Genomic DNA, 19,631 nt, shown 5'->3' on the forward strand with positions numbered 1-19,631 from the left:
CAACTGAATAACAGCATTTCCATTAAAAATGGATTATTTCTAAGCTAAATATGTCCAATTTCAAACTATATTTTTTTAATATAATTGGGTATTTCTCATTTTTTTTGTAATCTTTCCTTCTTCTCTACTGGAACTAGGTGTAGGTCTTTGTCTCATTTTGGACATCTATGCCCTTTATGATAGGCTTGCTGATATTTCAAACAGTATTTGCTTTTCTACAAAATAACTCACAAACAGATCTAGTTACCCATTTAAGATGACAACTGAACAGATAAGGATATAAAAAAATGAAAACAAGTCAAACACAACCAAAAGTGTATAAAAGCAGCGTAGAAGTATCCAGCTGAACCGACCACAATTCCTCTTTCCTAACTCCTCTTTCATAACGACTCTTTACCTCTGTAATCTTACTCAAGCTCAAAACCAATGCAGTGGAGTGCTTCCATTCAGCCATAAACCTGTGTTAGCTCAATGAAAGTGGAAAATCTGTGTTGATAGTGTGTTTAGTTATCTCTTGAATATCAAATGGAACTTCTGGTTTTCTGCCTGTGTTCTGCTTTTTAAAAACTACCTCATGTGATAAGCATGCTTGGAAAAGCACATCTACATCATAAGAGTGTTTTCTCCACCAGAGCTACAGCCTCTAGATAAGATACTGTCCTAAACACTGTCATACACCATAGTCCAGAAGACAGTAGTTCCACAGGGTAGCTGAAAGCAGGCTGATTTTCTATCTATCAAGGTGACTTGAAAAATATTAACATTGTTTTTTCCTTGTGTTAATAGCTACTTTTATCTTTGGTAGTTAATTAAAAAAAATTTGGAAGAGACTATTCTGGATGACTGAAAAGCAAGAGAATTTGAGAAGACTTTCTAAATAGCAGTCCTTGTGAGGGACAGAACCCGAGAAAACCACTAGTTGTGGAAGAACACCATGGATGCCATGTACACCCACCACAACTTCATGGTTGCAACAAACTTAAGATTCTTCTTAAACGAGGTTGCTTGAGCAAATGAATCACAAAGGCCCATTTTGTTATAGGACTATGACAAGTGTTTGAGTAATCCTGACAGAAGCAGAATTAGGCAATCTCACACCCGTGTTCACAGGGTATATACAATACATAATCTTCAGTCTGGCCCTGAGTGCAAGCTGACAAAAGTTCTTCTTTCGTCAATGTCAAAAGGACAAGTCAAGAGACACCTGTAAGTACAGGGAGGTTGAAATGGTTGAAAAGTACCTTTGAGAGGAAGGCACTGTTCTTATTGGAAGCACCAACAAGTCTGTATTACATAAGTTGTTGCCTGCAGCTACTGAATTTGGACAACTGAATTTGAAAAAGCTGCTTTGTGACAACTAGTCTGTATTAATGAGCTATTTATATCTGACAGAATGTGGTCATTCAAGGTTGCTGGCATTCTGAATATTTTTACATTATAAGCTCTCATTAGCCTTTGAGTACTTTTATGTTTGCATTGGGAAACCTGTTGGTGTTTCTTTTCAAAACCAAACTTCTGCATCATTTTCACAATTGTTGCAACAATCCCCTTTCATGAAGTAACACTGCATGAATGTTGCCACATGATGCAGTAGGGATGCTAACCCATTAAGAAGCTCAAACCTGTAAGTGAAATTCAATCTCGTTTAACAACCTGAGGAGATGACAGTTTTAAATTCAGACCATGTGGAAGAAATGTTGGCTTTAACATTTTTATTGAGGATATTTTATTTAACAGTTTCCTTCTTTGGGAGTGGGGATTATGGAGGAAACTAGGTCAGTTTTACCTAAGTGAAAAAAATGAGCCGAATCTTGATGCATTATTAAGCTGTCCTTAGGCAGTAGGAGAAAAACAGCACAAGCCTGAAACATTGTTAAAAATAAATTAATTATAATCACTTCAAAGGTATAATATTTTAATTTAGGGTGTAATACTTTATGAAGGCTCAAGTTAAAATAGCATTTTTCATTTTTTTTTGTGTGGAAAAGGGTGGAATGTACTCTGCTCTGACAGTATCTGTGGTGGTGTCTGACAGCTGCCACAAGTTTTGGTCCCCAAGTTCTTGCCATATGATCCTGCGTCTGTCCAAGAAACAACCCAACAGGGGTTACAGGCTGGGGCCAGAACCTCTTTCCTCCCTTATGCGCAAGCAGAAGAATGTAGCAGATGTACCAGAAAATGCATGCTGTCACATCCTCTGCACATATTGGGTGAGTCAATTGAAACACTCCTGGTGTTGCTGTTAGGACACACAAGACCTCTGTGTGCCTCCTCTTCTTCCCTCCAATGTCAATTCCATCTGGAATCATCACTGATGCTGTAAAGTGAATAGGAAGTTGCTTTGCACCCTTTTAAGAATAAGGAAAAATAGACTTTTATTTGCAAATAAAAACTACTTATATAAGGAACAAGAAAAATCTAATTGGCTCATTTAGTTTATTTCATATCCCTTACCCACTGTTCTATACACTGCTCTAAGTCAATGGCAACTGCAATCTGGTGTCTTTGAAGATAGTGCTACAGTTGTTTCAGAAATTGTATGCTTTGCAATCACTAAATCTTTGCAAAATACTATCCTAAAAGTCTCTTTCACTGCTTCTACTGCAATATACTGGGATAAAAAGAAATACCAACACGTGTGATTAGTTAATTCCCATAAGACCACTTGGAATTCACAGCTTGTAATTTAAAATTCCCTCTTAGACCTCACTGCCAGTAACTTTTGAGTTCAAAAATATGCCAAGCATTAATAAACACTAATTTCCTCCACTTTATCAGTAAGTCTGTATATGCTGTTGGGGCTGACGTATGCAACAGCCATATCCTAAACTTTAACAGATTTGTCAAAACCTTGCCAAAATGAGCACCTGGATGAAACGTGACATCATCATGCAAGCTCATCTCAAGTGTTCCTATCAAGCTGAGAAGGCAGGGAGAAAGAAGGAAATTGCTGATTTTTTAAATGCCAACAAAAATGTAGCTAAAATGGAGGTTAAAAACAGTTTTACAATTTCTTCTTTTTCCTGATGGCACAATTAAGAAATGGAGATTGAGCAGCATTTCTCAGGAGTCTCATCAGTGACATCAGTTAAGTGGCAGCAGAGGGATACTGAGACTCCATCAAAGCAGAAACAATGGTGCAGTAGCTTCCAACAACCTGTCAGCATAAATATTACTTGGTAGTTCACCTTGCTGCTGATTTCTCTCAAGAGGAAGAAGCAGGCTTGAGATGAACTGAAGCAAAGGTTATTCTATTTATTCCTAAGAGTTTTATGTAATCAAATAGAATACTGCAACAATAAACTAAAATGATAATGCGAGGAAACAATGCTGACTTGCTGAGATTCATCACACATGTTCCACTGGAGTCACCTTCTGCAGCACACACAACTGCAGTTGTGTGCTGAAATAAGAACATCACCTGAGCACCACTCATCAGAGTTTTATTAAGTACAACATAATTACCCATATAAACTGAAACATGAGCAAGATATGTCATTGTTTTGATTCTATACATTGTAGGACTCTTGCAGTATAAAATATTTATTTATCTGTTGTGAAAGGCACAATTACGCAAGCAGAGCACAAATATGATTAGACATAGAGCCATCAGCCAACTCTGAAAATTGATCTTTAATCAAACCCAATGGGAAAAAGCACTGATAAAGACCAATGATATGGTCTGGATCCAGATTCTGGGGTGCTATATATGTAAAATCGATGTATTTAGCTCTAGGCAGCTAAAAAAAAAGTAGCAACAGCAGTTGCTTTCAATCTCCTGCAGTGAAGTTATGAAAGTGGTAGGGACTTTGTAATCACACAGAGACTAAATAATGCCTTTTATCAGATAATATTTGGGCAGCTTGGTAAATTCATCTAATTGCCATTAATGAAAGCCATCTGCTGAGTGACAAGGTTATAATTTCCAAAACTCCTCATTTATGCCATCCAGGACTTGCGAGCAACAGATCAATGCTTCAATCGCTTATTGTAAAGTGGCAAATGAAACTTCATTGTTTTTCAAAATTTGAGTAATTCCTGATTACATTCACGCTATGAAAAAATAGCACATATCTTAACACAGTAATTAAAAAAAAATAAAAATCTGTGTTTACTGCTAACTTAAGCTTTTCTGTCGAACTTTCTCAATGCCTAGTCCAGCATGCTGGCAGGATAAAGAGCAGCCAGCTCATCTTTAGAAATCTGATGGGTTTTTATGATCTCATTTACATACATTACAAATCCTTCTCTCAACTCATCATTACAGATACACTGCTTGCAACCAGGAGGCAGAAAGCAAAACCCTGTAAAACATGAAAATATTACTATTCTGTTGTACCATCGTATTTTAATGAAGCTAAGTAATGCCCTTTCCAAACAGTGATGGAGGTACTCATTTAGTGGAAACTTATATCATTATTTTATGTGGCTTTTCATTGCTGGGACAATGGTAATGAACAAAGGATGGAAAGGTACAGTAAAAGATACTTGCAAATGCTATACAGCCCCAGAATTCAGGCAAACTAAACTGGTTCATCTGATATTATAATCCACTCCAATATCTAAAAAAAGGACAAAATGCTCAAACTTTACAATTAGCATCCAGGAATGCAAATTTTTATGAAAAGTTACAAATCAATCAATGCATAAGCATGCAAAAATCTGAATGAAACTGGTCAATTTGAAAAATTCCATATTTGCTACTGCATGAGTGCTACTACTAAATTAATGGTGCAGTAATTCCAAACAAGCTATCTGGAATACCACAGCAAGTTATAACAAGGTATCAGATTAGCTTTGCTTCCCTGCCAGTCTAATGAGGCATCGTGCTAATATAATCATACTGCTTTTGTCACAAATCTGAGCTGATAGACCTCACTCACTTTACTCCTGTGCATTGTCCTATTGCCATTTTGTTTACTAATTGCCTTATTAGTAAGTCCGACATATCACTTCTGCTCAATCGGGACCAACACATTGGTTTGCATGGGTAAAAGTGACAGTAGGGAACTTCAGATGTCAGGCTTCTGACTGAGCCTTAATCACAGTTCTGTACTGTGAATTACAGCAGAAAGTCTTCTCAATACAGTTTTTTCCCAAGCTTGCATCTTATAATTTAAAAATTTCAAAAACTGGGCTTACCCTGTGGAGATGAGATTGACTGGAATTGCATTTCTCTTCCTGTAACAAATATTCAGCTCCCAGTGAAAATAAAACGTAACACAGGGCAGGATTTGGACTCTGGGGCTTACCTTGGTGCCAACCGAGAGAGTTTGGCCTGGTGAACCTCTGTTTTTACAAAGATTCATAAGGCAGAAAACAGCGAAATTCTGCTTTCAGAGGCTAGGTTTGGGAGGCGGAGGAACATGAATAACCAAATTTTGAGATTCTTCAAACATAATGAAAGCAGGTCTTTAAATAACTCCTACGTCAAAATCCTAAATTAATAATTTAAGAAAAGAATTAATGAGAATTTTTGTCTGAGTCCAAGCTAATACTCAGATTCTTATATTTAGTAGAGACTTTTAAAAATGGAGTACAACACAATACTGGGATACGTGAAGCGAATGAACATCTAAGGGTTCCAGCCAGCCTTCTGCTATCACTCAGTACATTACAGTAAAAGTAATGAGTACAGTACCATCAGACTCAGTTTTCACCACCCAGCAGTCTTCTTATGATCCCTTAATATTTTCAAAGACTTATATCAGGGTTAATAATGAAAAGCACAGGTGGGTGGCTTGAGGAAATGACCAGATAATAACACATTGCATATCAGCAGCACTGGGATTCCAGGCATTCAGATTGCTAAGGCATGGAAATGAAAATTATTAATCAAAGGAAATCATTCCAATATATTAACTAGGCTTATTAAACTATTCTACATAAGTTATAGTGAAACTATGATTTTAATACTATACAACATACTGAAATATATCTCTAAAGTAACTGGGGAGCATCCAGGCCTCATAAAAAATGGGTCAGTGTTCTCCCCCTGCCATTTTTGTTCCTGTAAGTCAACAGTGGTCTTTAAATGTCCAGGATACTCTGTCTATAAGCTAATTTTATAGCAAGCTTAAAAGTTTTAAACTACTGAGGTAGGAACTGAACTATTTTCAAAGACAATATGCTTTTCCACTGACTAATTTCATATAAAATGCACAACATCAGAGTACTTTGTATTGACTGCTCCTCGTTTTTTAGCTACTCAGTCCTACAAAAGTGCTCTCTGTGATGGCCTGATATTTTGCTGGGAGTCATAAGATAACAGAATAAAACCATGGTTGCTTCTGTGTGTTTGGTTGCCACATCACATTTTCACAGAAACATTTTGATCTGATTAATTTTGGTATTGGTGGATGTTTCAGCATAGGTATTTACTAGTCAGATTTTCTTCCAAATAATATCTACACAGAAAAACATCAGATGTAATCTTGAAATGGAAAATTGAGTAGGAAAGGTGGGCTGGGAGGAAAGTGAGATACACTTGACTATTACATATTTAACACACAGAAAGAGAAACTGGGGCATCAACATGAAAGAACATTGTAGTCTACAACTTCTGCATGAGAGGAAGAGGAGGGGCAGGCACTGATCTGTTCTCTGTGGTGACCAGTGACAAGACCCGAGGGAATGGCCTGAAGTTGTGTCAGTGGAGGTTTAGGTTGGATATTAGGAAAAGGTTCTTCACCCAGAGGGTGGATGGGCACTGGAACAGGCTTCCCAGGGAAGTGGTCACAGCACCAAGCCTGATAGAGTTCAACAAACATTTGGATGATACTCTCAGGCACATGGTGTGACTCTTGGGGATGGTTCTGTGCAGGGCAAGAAGCTGGACTTGATGACCCTCCTGGGTCCCTTCCAACTCAGCATATTCTGTGTTTCTGTGAAAACTTTGCTCATCAGGAGATGCATGTGTTTATCAAGCTGTATTGTTACAGTGCTTGAGCACTGATTATCAGATGTTAGCAGTAAATGAAATTCCCGTAAGCTGCTAAGGCATGTCACATTTTCTTGTTGGTTATCCACTGTGTTCTGCCAAATTGTTTATTCTATCTTCTCTATCTTTAAGGTTTCTTGCCAGACCAGAAATCTGCCTTATCTTAGAGTTCTTATAACTTCCTTTTACTGACTTACAACAATTAAATTAACTTTATCAATCCAGGTTGTCTTGTTTTATGTTGCATGTGAATATAACTTCTCAGTAGCTCAGTTGTGCATTCAATTTCACACCTAGCCCTTCATTTATTCCAATAATCCCCTGGAAATCAGACGACTATAACACAGCAGCAGCTTTGAATACACAGCCAGAACACTTGGAAGGGTAAAGGACTTAATGGTATAAATTCCATGTGTTGCCATGTGACAAGGTTATAGAAGGCTAATTAATCTTCATGTAGCTATGGAGATTTTGAAATAAGTAATTTTAAAGCACAATTAAATTTTTTTTCCAAATTGACTCTTAGTGTGACCAGACTTTGGTTAACTTGTTTTCTGGTCTTGAGGTCTTCAGGTGAAAAGGAAATACTGAGGCCACTGCATACTTCAGTTATTTCCATTCTTTTCACAGCTAATACGTATTCCTGCCTAGTGCCAGACAGAATATTTCAGTTGGTGGTACTTATATTTAGCTAAGTGAGAAGCATTAATCACCATTTCCTGACATAGCACCCTTGAAAAACGCTTAAGTACTTCTATTTAAATTTCATTCAGTCAATCACTTTAAAAAAATTTATTTCTATGGAATATTAGTGTGGGGATTTGAACTGGTGGTTTGCTTTACTAAATAGGTTCCCATAAAGACAATTAATTACAGCCATCAGACAGATTCCTACACATTAGATTGGAATGTATATCATCTAATAACATAGCTCATACTTGTAAAGGCTAATTGGTCATTAAAATGACCTCCAGCTTCCGTAGTTAAAGAATTCCTACTTGTAGAAGGGACAAGTCACATTCAGTCAATACAATGCAGGTTATGTTTTATCTTTGATCTTTTCACCTACACTCAGCCCAATACTGAGTTTCTCTGGGACATATTTTAACAACCAAACTCACTGGACAGCTAAGTTTCCATAATTTCATAGACTGGAAAATAAAATTTTTATTTTCCAAAGCTCCTATATTATGGAATTCACAGGAGTACAGGAGTCAGCCTTAATTTCTTTTAGGAGGTTTACTGATGAAAGGAAGTTAGGCTCAGATCTTGCATTATAGAATGAACACACTACACTGCAAATCTGAATCTCTGCATATATATAATAAGCAGTCTCTTCCAGAATTTGCATGCTAACACAAAGCCTGCCTCCTCATCCCATTTTGATTACACCTACCTACAGCTCACACCCGGTCTGCTTCACACCTACTTTTCTCATTACTTCCAACTGACTGCCGCGCATTCTCTTGTAATGTCAACAACTTTTCTCGTCTAATTTATGTAGGTGGTAATAAAGAAAATAAAATCCAGTCACCACACTCTCACATCTTGCACTCAGGATAAAAGAAGATAAACAGTGGGAGGGAGCACTAGCAGAGAAATTTCTGTCTAGCCTCAGCTATTTGAAGCTCAAATACACTCAGAAAAAAATGTGCTGTTCAATAAAGCAGGCTTTCATAAACTCCAATGTACATGAAGGACATACAAGAAGGGCATCCCTGATTAATGGCACGACACAGCTCAGATATTCTCCAAGCCCTTGCTGAAGTGCTTAGAGATGTCTAATAATGTAACATGACCAAAATATCCCATGCTTTTCTAATTATTTTTTTTTAAACATAGAAGTAATTATTTTCTGAATTTTCCATCAGCTCTTTAACCGGTAGAAAAAAAGAGTTATAGCCTAAGTATTTGCCAAGGGCTTAACGTAAGTAACTGAAAAGAGAAGCCACATGTTGAACAACCTTAAGTACTCGCAATGTAAACGTGTCAATCTTCCCACTCTTCCTAAATGAAAAGATTTGTTACTGGGTCTTTTATATTTGAAGATTTTTTTCTAAGAAAAGGTTTGCACAGTGGTGAATGGTATTATTTTTGGAGGGTGTAGAAATTTTGTTTTCTGATAGTGATATATTAGACAGGTTACATTATATATATATATATATATATAAAATATTTAAAAAGAAATACACGTTTTTGTTTATTAAGTCGGTAGAACTGCTCATTCATCATCACTCAATTCTTGTGTAACAACTAGCTCCGGGCTCCTTAAAGTGTCCATTTTTTGCCTGTAGGAATCTAACACTAATTGGATAGTCTGTCACGTGCAGGTTGTTTTTACGCAACACTCTATAAAGGCCTTTCTTGCCACTGAGATGATTTTGTCAAAATCTACTTTCAGTTCACTGAACTGAGAGTGAATTTTTCTAAGCCACTTTCCTAATTCTTAGGCTCTGTACCTGTTTCAACAAGCTTTGTGTTTGCTTCTGCTATGACTATTTTCCAGAGATTAATATAAATGTGTTAAGATTTCATTGATGACACTGCAAAGATTCAAAAGTTGCCTCTAACAATTGGAGTACCAGGCTCTGCTATCTGAGAAAAAACCCAAAACAAACAACCACACAACTTTTCAATGCTCTGTGGTTACTCAAAGAAGCATTTAATTGGTTAAATGAAAGGACTAGTCAGAATATCAGCTTTTGAGGGTACACAGTGGCATTATTTACTGTCAGGGAACACTATTCTCTTTAAAAGCCTTGAAAACTGCAATTTAATTAAGTGAAAGCCTCTCTCTGATTCTCACACTGGAGACTATATTCCATAAAACAAAGAGTGTGCTCCATTTTGCTTATTAAACTAATGTCTGCTCATCTCTTTCTTCCTTCCAACCACTCAGCAGTCCACTCAATCAATTTGTTGCTGTTGCCTAGTTATCAGGAGTTCAATTCTGCTACCATTGAGGGAACATTAGATTCCCCATTGATTTCAGCCAGGGAGGATTAGTTCCAGACTGTAGACAGATAAACTAAAACAGAAGTTCTTACAGACTTTCTACTAACAAGATGTTACCTTCATTAGGGTATTGAGAGCTGCTTCTGTTTGGCAGGCTAACAGCACATGGTTTAGTAAGTGAGACGTCAACACAATGTTGTATCAGATCATGGTTTCTTGTCTAAGGAACTTCTAACAGAAGTGTTTGTAATTTAAAGATATTGCTTGTATGCATGTAGGAAGTTGGGTGCATCTTCTCTAGCTTGACTAGAAGAAAACAATTATCATTTATCTACTGTTGGGCAGAGCTTAGGAAGGCCCTGACCACAGCTGGTAGGGTAATGATCACGGTTCTTAGCAATCTGACAAGAATTCCTGATATGTGGAGCAAAGCCCACTAGGATCTGACCACTGACTTTAAAGGCAAGATTCCTGTCAGCTTCAGTTAACTTGAACGCTTGCAACTTTCGGCTCTCACTGCATTCTGATTTTATCAGCACATCCCTATCACACACCTGAGCTCAAGGGAGAGGCATAAAGCTTGCACTGACTCGACTTGGCATGTCCCCATATCCCAGCTGTACAGGTTACCACTGACCCTGAAACAGTGCAAGCAGAATACTAAAGTAGTAATTAATCACTCCTTCTCCTTAACAAGGCTAATTGCCTAAGGGTTGATGCCTTGCTGACACAACTGTTCTGTCTGCTTTTCAGTAACTTCAGCATTCTGCACAGTAGCAGGCAGCCACAGACACATCCATCATCCTTTACACAAGGTACGCATAATTCTCCAGCACTGAAAGAAAGGCAAATATGCTTTTCTTTTCAGGAAAGAGATATTAGTCTGAGAAATAACTAAAAATCTCAAACTCATACCTCTCTGATAGCTGTACAAAACTCACTCTGCAGCACCTTCTTTAGAGACTGTAGCTTGTGTACTGGTACTTCTCCAGATTCTTGCAGTTTCTCCAGTAACTCAATTGCTCTTGCAACATCTGAGTGAAGAAAACAAAAGGAACACAGATCAGTATAAACGGTGACTAATAAGAGACTAAAAAGGGCACACTGGTGGCCATTTTGGATTTTAAATCAGCTTTACCAACATATACCGTATTACTCTTCTGTTATACCAGAGTCTGCTAGGAAACAATGCTGCTGTTGAGAGATTCAAATCCCAAAGTATGGACAAACCATGCACGTACACGTACAACAGACCCAGAGAGGTTCAGTCTTAGTAGCAAACACTCTTTGCAACAAAGCTACCAGTTCAAAGCGGCTAATCCATATTAGAACAAAATATTTCTTACTTTCTGCATAAGAGAAAATAGCACAGGAAAAGAATGGGGTTTACTTTCAGGAAGTCTGAAAAAATGAAGCTGTGTCTTTATGTAAGCACCCTCAGGGTGACAACACCCAAGAAAAATATTGGATCTTTTCTTCTCATAAATCTAAATCTAAATATCAACTAATAAAGTTTTCCAGAAACAAGTAAAGTCTGCTCTGGAAGAATAGGAAGTCTGCTAGAGAAGAGTAAGGGTCTTGTCTAGGTCTCCAAAGACTTGATCTACCACACAAAACCTATATGACCCATAGAAATACATGGAATAGTATTTTTGGTGGCCTGAATTCTCCTTAAGCACCTGTGTATTGTCAAGGGAAAGATCTAAGTGTTTCTGAAGAGAAGTCCAGAGGGCTTAAGTGAGTAGCCCTACTGAGTGGTTAGCAGGAATCTGATCCAGCTGAGCAGTGCCCATACCCTCACTCATAATTTTTCCCTTTAACATTAGTTCCTAATTTACATAGCTATTACTAAAATACCTTTAAAAAGAATCAACCCAACCCATAAGACAGCCAACAACCCTTTATGGCTGAGGACACAGGAGCACAAGAAATAGTGGCTGGAGTCATGGAGGCTAGCCTAGTCAAGCAAGGGATACGCTGACTTACACGTAGGACTGAACTGAGCAAAACATTCTGATCAGCCTTCAGGATGACAAGAACTTAAATAGAGGGATTTTTCCTCCTCTGTCACTAATGCTGCCTTGCAGCTTTTCCTCTAAGTTTGCTAGTATAGCTGAACCTGACAATGCTGTTATCTTGACTGTGTGGTCATTCTCCAATCTTCTAGTGTCTTTTGCATAGCAACCAGAGCCACTACTGGCCAACTTCACCACTCTACTAAATACAGGTTTGCGTTCCAGTGATGAATGAATGTACAGTACTAAATGATAAAACAGTACTTGAGGCATTTTAATTCTGTGCTTGAAGTGCAAAAAAAAGAAAAAAGAAATATTTCCCCCCACAACTCCAGAAATACTACAATGTCTAGAAGTGACCTTATATAATTCTCCTTTCCGATGAAAAAGATTATACTGTTTGTGACTGGGAGATTATGCTAATTGAAACAGTTCTTACAAGCCTTGGCTTGTAGCTGGGCTATACTGACCAGATGTCTGATACAACAAAGACATGAGAAGTTTTCTGAAAATAGAAAAGACACGACAGTAGATGAGCTGCAATAGGAATCATAATCATAATCCTTTATTTTCAGTTAGAAGAAAGTAATTATTATCCAGCTGCATTGGTGTTAGGAAAAGAGAAGATGACATCTTAAACAATTTACAATTTAATTAAAAGAGGTAGGCAATTAGTCAGCATAGTCAATTCTGCCTTAGTAGATTAACATCCAAATAATTCTCAAGCTTTTTTAGAGGCATTTGCCAAATGCAGTTCAAAGCATAAGAGGAAGCATGGCAGAAAGTATACTGTTTCTTTCAGGAGGATGTTTCCACTTACCTGGCTGTACCTTGCATGCAGAGCAGTCTTGGAGTTCTTGAACTTTCAGATGAAACTAACCCTAATCTTGTGTTAAAAGACTGCATCTGAGCTTTTGGTCCAAGTAGTGCTTCAACTGCTATTGGGCATCCAGTCCATGCTACTAGATCACAGGTATATTAATAACAACCCCTCTAAAGCACTTACTGAAGTGATGATGAGAAAGCTAAAAGGAGATCTAGGAAATAATAAGGCCATGGAAATCAAGAAAAAACTAGATTCTAGAGAGAAGAATATGACTGATGGGAGATAACACATCAAAGAGGGTGGTTTTGAGATTTAAGAAGAGGTAAGTACACTTTTCAGCAAGAACCATTTCAGTGGATTGAAAAAGAATGGTAAAACATTAAATGAAATATCACAGAATCACAGAATTGTTAAGGTTGGAAACCTACTATGAAAACCTAACACGATTTTTTATGTTCTCAGTAATAATAAGGTTGAGGGATTTTTTAACAAAGCTATTGAATCATTTGCCTCGGAATTTTTCTTTTCTGTATCTGCCACACAAGACTTTCATTTAGTTAAATACTAAACTCACACTCCGCAGTTATTAGTACCAGTTGGTGTAAATTGGTATGTTAGACAGCACAAAGCAATTGGATGATTTATTCTGAAAGACCTTCAACATCCCACCATAATAGATCAGATAAGGTCTCCGTAATTTATGGGATACACGATGATAAATCTGGGGTCTGGGGTGACAAATCTGGGGTCTTATCCAGTGCTAGTTCAGGTAAATTTTGAACTGTCTTTGCCTCTCACCAGCTATACTTGTCAAAGATAGTACCAGAGATGTCAGATTGGTTGCTATTTTGCAGGTTTTTTTAAGTTTCAACACCACACCTGAAAATTCTGTGAATCACCCCAAATTTGCTATGGTCCTGAACTAAACTGTATTCAATGAAAAATTTGTACTGATTAGAGTGAAACATAAAATGATTTATGTTCATTAATCAATCTATAACAGTTAACTACAGGTCTAAGTATTTCCCTAGGATGTGGGCCAGACTCTGGATGATAATTAATCACTTCTAAAGTGATGAGCGTTACAATACAAATTATAAATTCATATTCCGGTTGAAAAGTCTGGCATGGGTGCTTAGTATGTAATCTCATAGGCAAAACTGGGCACTGAGTTGTCATTAGCCAATACTAGATTACTTAACTTTCTGACTAAGAAGTGATTGGAGGTAAAAAAAAAGCAGAATATCCCAAGAGCATTCTGATTTCACACTTATAAATTGATCCACCATGCTAAAATACATGAATGCTGATGGCCAACACTCTGCTTTTTATTCACCTATCGTATCTGCTTACAATAAACAGTCTTCTTTCTCTTATCACCATTAGGCCCATAACTTGCTCAGTTTGGCCTATGGGATATTGCTCACAGTAGAGATATTGTAGAATAATATACAAATTGCAGAAAGAAAATGAGGCATGTGTTCAGGGCCAAAGATGTTTGTTATCAGCTGATACTTTGTCATAAACAAAATACAACAGTTGGCATAAAACAACTTTGAGCAGACTAAAAATGTATTAACATGAGTGTATAAAATAGGACCTCATGAAATAAGCTGTATTTCCTTCCATTAATAACTTTGAAGGAGAGACTTGAATGAACAATTGCTTTTGGACGGGTTAAAAAGTGAAATTTATCAGTGCACAAGAACTTAAGTGATGCATAGGCTTTTTGCTGATGGTTCTCTCAAGTTGAGCTCCAGCTAAAACTAGAGTGTTTGCTCAAAGAAGCGATATGACTGGCAATGAGGAAGACTTCCAAGTTACATTATTACCAAGCACATAGCAGGGAATCCGCCCCTGTTGAAGTCAATTAGAATTGTCATATGTTTGATATATACTGCTAGGATAATTTTCCTGTCTGAAATCGTCCTCTGATTATAAATCTAACTAGCTTTGCTTGCAGATGTTACCACCAAGGATTTTTGCTTAGATACCATTTTCTTACATACTTGTGGAAAGGGCAAATTGCTGACAAGAGTGTGTTTTAACATAGATATATGTTAAAAAAATCCCTGGAATTATGTTAAAATTAGTTAAGTTCTACACAAAGGAAATACCCTTGCTTTTTATTTCTGTGTATTTCTTTTGTCCTTTCTTTAAGCAAAGATATTTAACTCGACTTTTGAAAACAATTGTTTTGCCTACTCTCAAACATTTTCCAAAATATGAACTCCATTATACTAAAATGAAACTCGTGCTAATGTAATTGAAATTTATCTTCATTTCCCCCATTCATATCCCACAAATTGATAGGAATTGACTGATGATGTGGGTAGAACTATTCCTCTGTATTCTATGATGCATACTTTTTAAAAGGAATATGCACTTATTTCCCCCCTTATCATAGCCAACTCGCACTCCACCTTTTTTAATTATCTTTTTTTTTTCTGATTTCCTCATAGATATGCACAATTCCTCTCTCTCTTATTCTGTTTAACATTCATTTCTCTTTTTTCTTCTCATCATCATGCCTGCCTACAGCCTTTCAGGAAATAATACTGTTTCAGTGTAGTGGGTCATGTTATCAGTGGAACACAGAGAAGGCAAGAGGCTGCGGGTAGGTGGAACATATTTTATCAAGTGCACTCATCAGAAGAAAAGCATGACTGTCAGAAAAAAATCTTCATTTCAAGTGTTCTTTCTGTATTTTCACTTGAATGATGCTTCATTTGCACTGCTAGCAGGACACAAGCAGAAGATCACTATACAAACCCTGAGAAGAATCACTAGGACATAGAAGTAGCAAGAAAACATACTGCAGTACAAGTAGAACACTGTATACATCGTGTATACATAGATATATAGCACAGGGTAGTTTTTTTAAAAAAAAGGTCTACTGGCTTAGCTATCACTTTGTTCTGTTACATATTGTTTTCACTTGGTGGCTCTTGTTCAAATAGCTAGCAACGAACACTGCAGACTGATGTTTTATTTGCTAGATGTTTTAAAAAGCAAATGCTTTTTCCAATACAGCTTTTACAACTCGACAGCAAATTACGAATCCACAGAATGAATCCTGGCTGGTCTGAAATTGGTGCTCTTACCATTAAAATTGCCTAGACCAGCCTCCAGCATTCTCTGAAAATTGTTCAGCCTGTGGTTTCACTCTGGTAGATTTTGTGCAGGGTTTATGTTTGTTTCAGTTTAGTCAGGTTGAAAGCTATTAGGAAAAATGTAGCAAATGATTTTAGCATGCTAAATGTGTCCCATTTAATACCAGAGTGACTCTTGAAAAAGAATGTACGTGCATGATTTATACTGCAAAATGTGAAAACTATTCTATGTATACCAAGGTAAGTGTCTAACCTTCCCTTCTTGTGCTAGTCTATGAGTGAATTGGTCTGCAGTCCTTAAAATAAATATATTATCCTCTGACTTAAGAGACTATTAGATAGTTAAAAAGTAAGCTACAAAGCCGTGCAATATCAGTTTGGGTTCAAATAGTAATCACTCAGAAACACAGTGTTTCTTTACTCTGGTAAGTACTCTAGAATTAAGTTGTTGGGTTGTTCCCAAAGCCAAAATAGAGTGACCACTAGTTTACTATCAAGATGTCAGAGAAGAGGTTTCTCATCTTCTGAGGGTCTTTCTATGCCTCATTCCTGTTAATTCTGGAGACTTTTACTGCATTACTATGCTAGTTACTAAGAAAAGTAAATGTGATGCATAAACACCACCCTTTGATACCTCAAAGAGTAATACATCACTACAGATTGACAGCAAGGACACTCAGTAAGTCTCTAAAATATTCGCTAGCTTCGCCATGGCACCATGGCATTACAGAATAATATTCCTGGAAGTTTTCAAGCTCTGTTCCGTTGTGCTTGAAGACCTTTAATCAGGCTGAAGGTGAAGAATCTGTATGACATAACAGGTCCTTATAATTATCAGTAGGTTTTCATTCTTCCAATACTTGCATTGAGGTTTAGTTATTCCTTTAAACTCATGAGAATACATTCCAGAATTCTTAATGTTATTTTGTCAACTTTTTATCATAATTCCCCAAGCCTACACAGGATGCTTTATTATATTTAGCAATCGTCTCCAAACATTATCAAATGACAGTAGGTAATCAATGGTTGAGAAACCAAAATTCTTTGGTGATTAGCAAAGCTCATTCATAATTCATAGCCAGCAGCCCTACTACATTGTATCAAACTATTTATATGGCTTCATGGTTAAAGCACCAGCTTCGGAAATATTTCAGTGTATATCTCTGGAAAATGTTCTGTATTACTAGAGCTCTGCTGTCAGCCACTGCTTTGTACAACATGGCAAGTCTTACTCTGGTGTCAAATACCAGATAGTCCAATATGCTTCCATTCATCTCTTTGATTCCTTACTATCAGCACAGTGTTCTCTTGAAATTCAGAAGCCATTCCATTAATTTAATATATTTATTTAATCTAATCTGAAGAGTTCAGAAACATTGAGGGAAAGAGCAGCCTTTTTTCCCATTTAAATTGATATAATTATCTTGCCCAAAATTTCATGCTAATCAGTAAGCATAAAGGTGTGCTTCACCATGGTAAATCACACTTGATGTGCAGGGAGCAAGGAGCCAAGCTGTTAAAAAACAGCAATGTTATTCAACACTTTATAGTATGCATCTGCGAGGTCTATTCAAATTATTTATAGCAAGAATAATACTACCACTGCTTTCATACTCTAGTTTAGTTGATATGGGTAGCATTTACAGATTTAATGCACTGTCACTTTACACTCCTGTGGTTAAACATAACAACAAATACACAAACAAGTATAACAAAGAACAACCATACAGAGCTCTCATGATTTATCTTGTGGTGAGGGTTTCAAGCTGCCACACTTCTGATGTAGACATCAGCAGCTTAGCAACTCACCCTACACTGCTGTTACAGTTAACACGGAAAAACAGACATTTGGAGGCTTTGATTCATCTGACCTATTTTAAATGAAATGAATCATACTCTGGGAGCGCCTGGTCCCTTTGTTGACCATAAAGGGAGACTACATAATTACCTCAGACGTAAATGCCTGCATCCTGCATATCAGACATCTACAGTATGATGAAGCCCACTCTTACTGTCCAGATATACTGTGAATGAGTCATGCAAATTCATCTCCGTGTGGTCCAGGAGACATCATACCTCAGAAGAGTTACATTTGACAAGAACAGTGTCATTACAAGGGAGGTCAATGCGATTTTGAGTTAAAGCTTTTTAAAATGCCTTAACTAATGATTTTATGTATTTCTTTTTTTCTTGATGTATGAGAAAAATCAAGAAATCATGAGAGATAATTGAGTGTATGTCTCTCTCATTTTGCCTGATGTGAGATGACTTCCCTAAATGCCATTAATGGCATATCCCCGTGGGTTTCTGCATACATTCCCCAATGCCTGGGACAGGCTCATTTTCTTTGGCTCATTTTCTGGGACCTCGTTTTGGTCTACATGTTTCGATATGTTTGAGCTGGCTCTAACTTCTCAAGCACATCACAGGCATTCGAGTTCTCTGCTTCACTCCATTTCTCAGACACAGAGCCTATGGTCCAACTGTTGCACGCCCCAAGGCAGTGTTATATACCATGAGTCTTCCCAGCAGCTTTGGCAGCCACACTTGAACATGATAGCAATGGTCTGAGACATTTTGCAAAAGAACTTATAGAAATGACACAGTTTATTTGCAGAGAAAGCAGTGCTACCTGTGATCCAAATATAGACAGCAAACTGTGTTGAGATCCCTCCATCCAGCATCCTCAACACCACCAATGCACCTCAGTGCCCTCTTCATACACTGAAATACTGACATTTCAAGCATACTGCTCCCGAATACTCTCCTTAGCTCATTCAACATTCAAAAGGTTCCCTTAAATGAAAAAATATGCTCCTGTGTTCTCTGAACCTCACAATGCCTACAATGTCTTAAGTAATCTCAACCCCCTTCTTATTCTACTAAGTTTTAACAAGTGATTTCTGTTCTTACCCTCAGCTAGGGATTTTCATAGCCTCAACCTACCATGAAGGCCAACTGGGAGAACTATATTTGCTTTACTTGGGTCAATTTTCTTAGCATATTCATTACTGTACATAGATAAAGCTAGTCCAATTTTTTCCTTGAGCCTTCATATGACTGATGTAAATCAAAGGAACATCTTTGTCAGCAATTTCAGATTTTGTTTGCTTGTGCATGTGTGAGATTGATCTACAGAGTACCTAAAACTATTATGAGTTCAACAGATACTTAGAGAAAGTAGTTTGGTACTGACATATTTTCGGAGCTGATTTTTAGAAAAATAACAATAAATCACAAAACAGTAAAGACTGAATTAATGGGTAATTCAGGATTGATTCAATAAGATGAGTTTCACTGGCTTAATTCAAGCCATTATTGAAGAGCAATAATGCAATTAGAATTTTCAAAGACAAGCATTTAAAATTAACCTTAAAACCTAATAATTTTTAAACACTGGTATGACTTTTGTTCTTCAAAATTATTAGTTTCATTGCAATTTCTAAAGCAATCAGGATGAGAAGGTGCATAAATATGAGTTTGAAATTTTTACTAGAAGATTTTGCCATCTGTGAGAAAGATGAAACTACAGCTACACCAGCCCTTTAAATTTGACAGTACCCACTGCTTTGTATAGAAGGCATTGAACATAGCATCGGTGTGAAAACAAGATATGAAATGATCCTTAAAGCGAAAAGATCAAAACATAAAGCTGAAAATGGAAATAGAAAAGCATTGAAAACTATGGTGTTTTCTCACACAGTACTTAAAACAGAATGTCATGATTTTTCACCTGAATTACCTCTAGAGAAAAGGGAAGGGAAAGTAAAATTCCTTTTTTT

At 37.1% G+C, this 19,631-nt stretch overlaps 1 protein-coding gene across 2 annotated transcripts in view; it reads right to left on the minus strand.

The window, feature by feature from the left end:
• Positions 1 to 19,631, minus strand: part of LIN7A (lin-7 homolog A, crumbs cell polarity complex component) — a 49,240-nt gene that overhangs the window by 18,461 nt on the left and 11,148 nt on the right. For both annotated transcript variants that reach the window (XM_027679786.1, XM_027679787.1), the window contains exon 2: positions 10,811 to 10,929. In XM_027679786.1, the coding sequence (XP_027535587.1) occupies positions 10,811 to 10,929 (119 nt within the window). The remainder of the gene's footprint in view (positions 1 to 10,810; positions 10,930 to 19,631) is intronic.

Source organism: Neopelma chrysocephalum, unplaced genomic scaffold (genome assembly GCF_003984885.1).
Source record: "Neopelma chrysocephalum unplaced genomic scaffold, ASM398488v2 Primary Assembly neopelma1_59, whole genome shotgun sequence".
Classification (NCBI taxonomy): domain Eukaryota; kingdom Metazoa; phylum Chordata; class Aves; order Passeriformes; family Pipridae; genus Neopelma; species Neopelma chrysocephalum.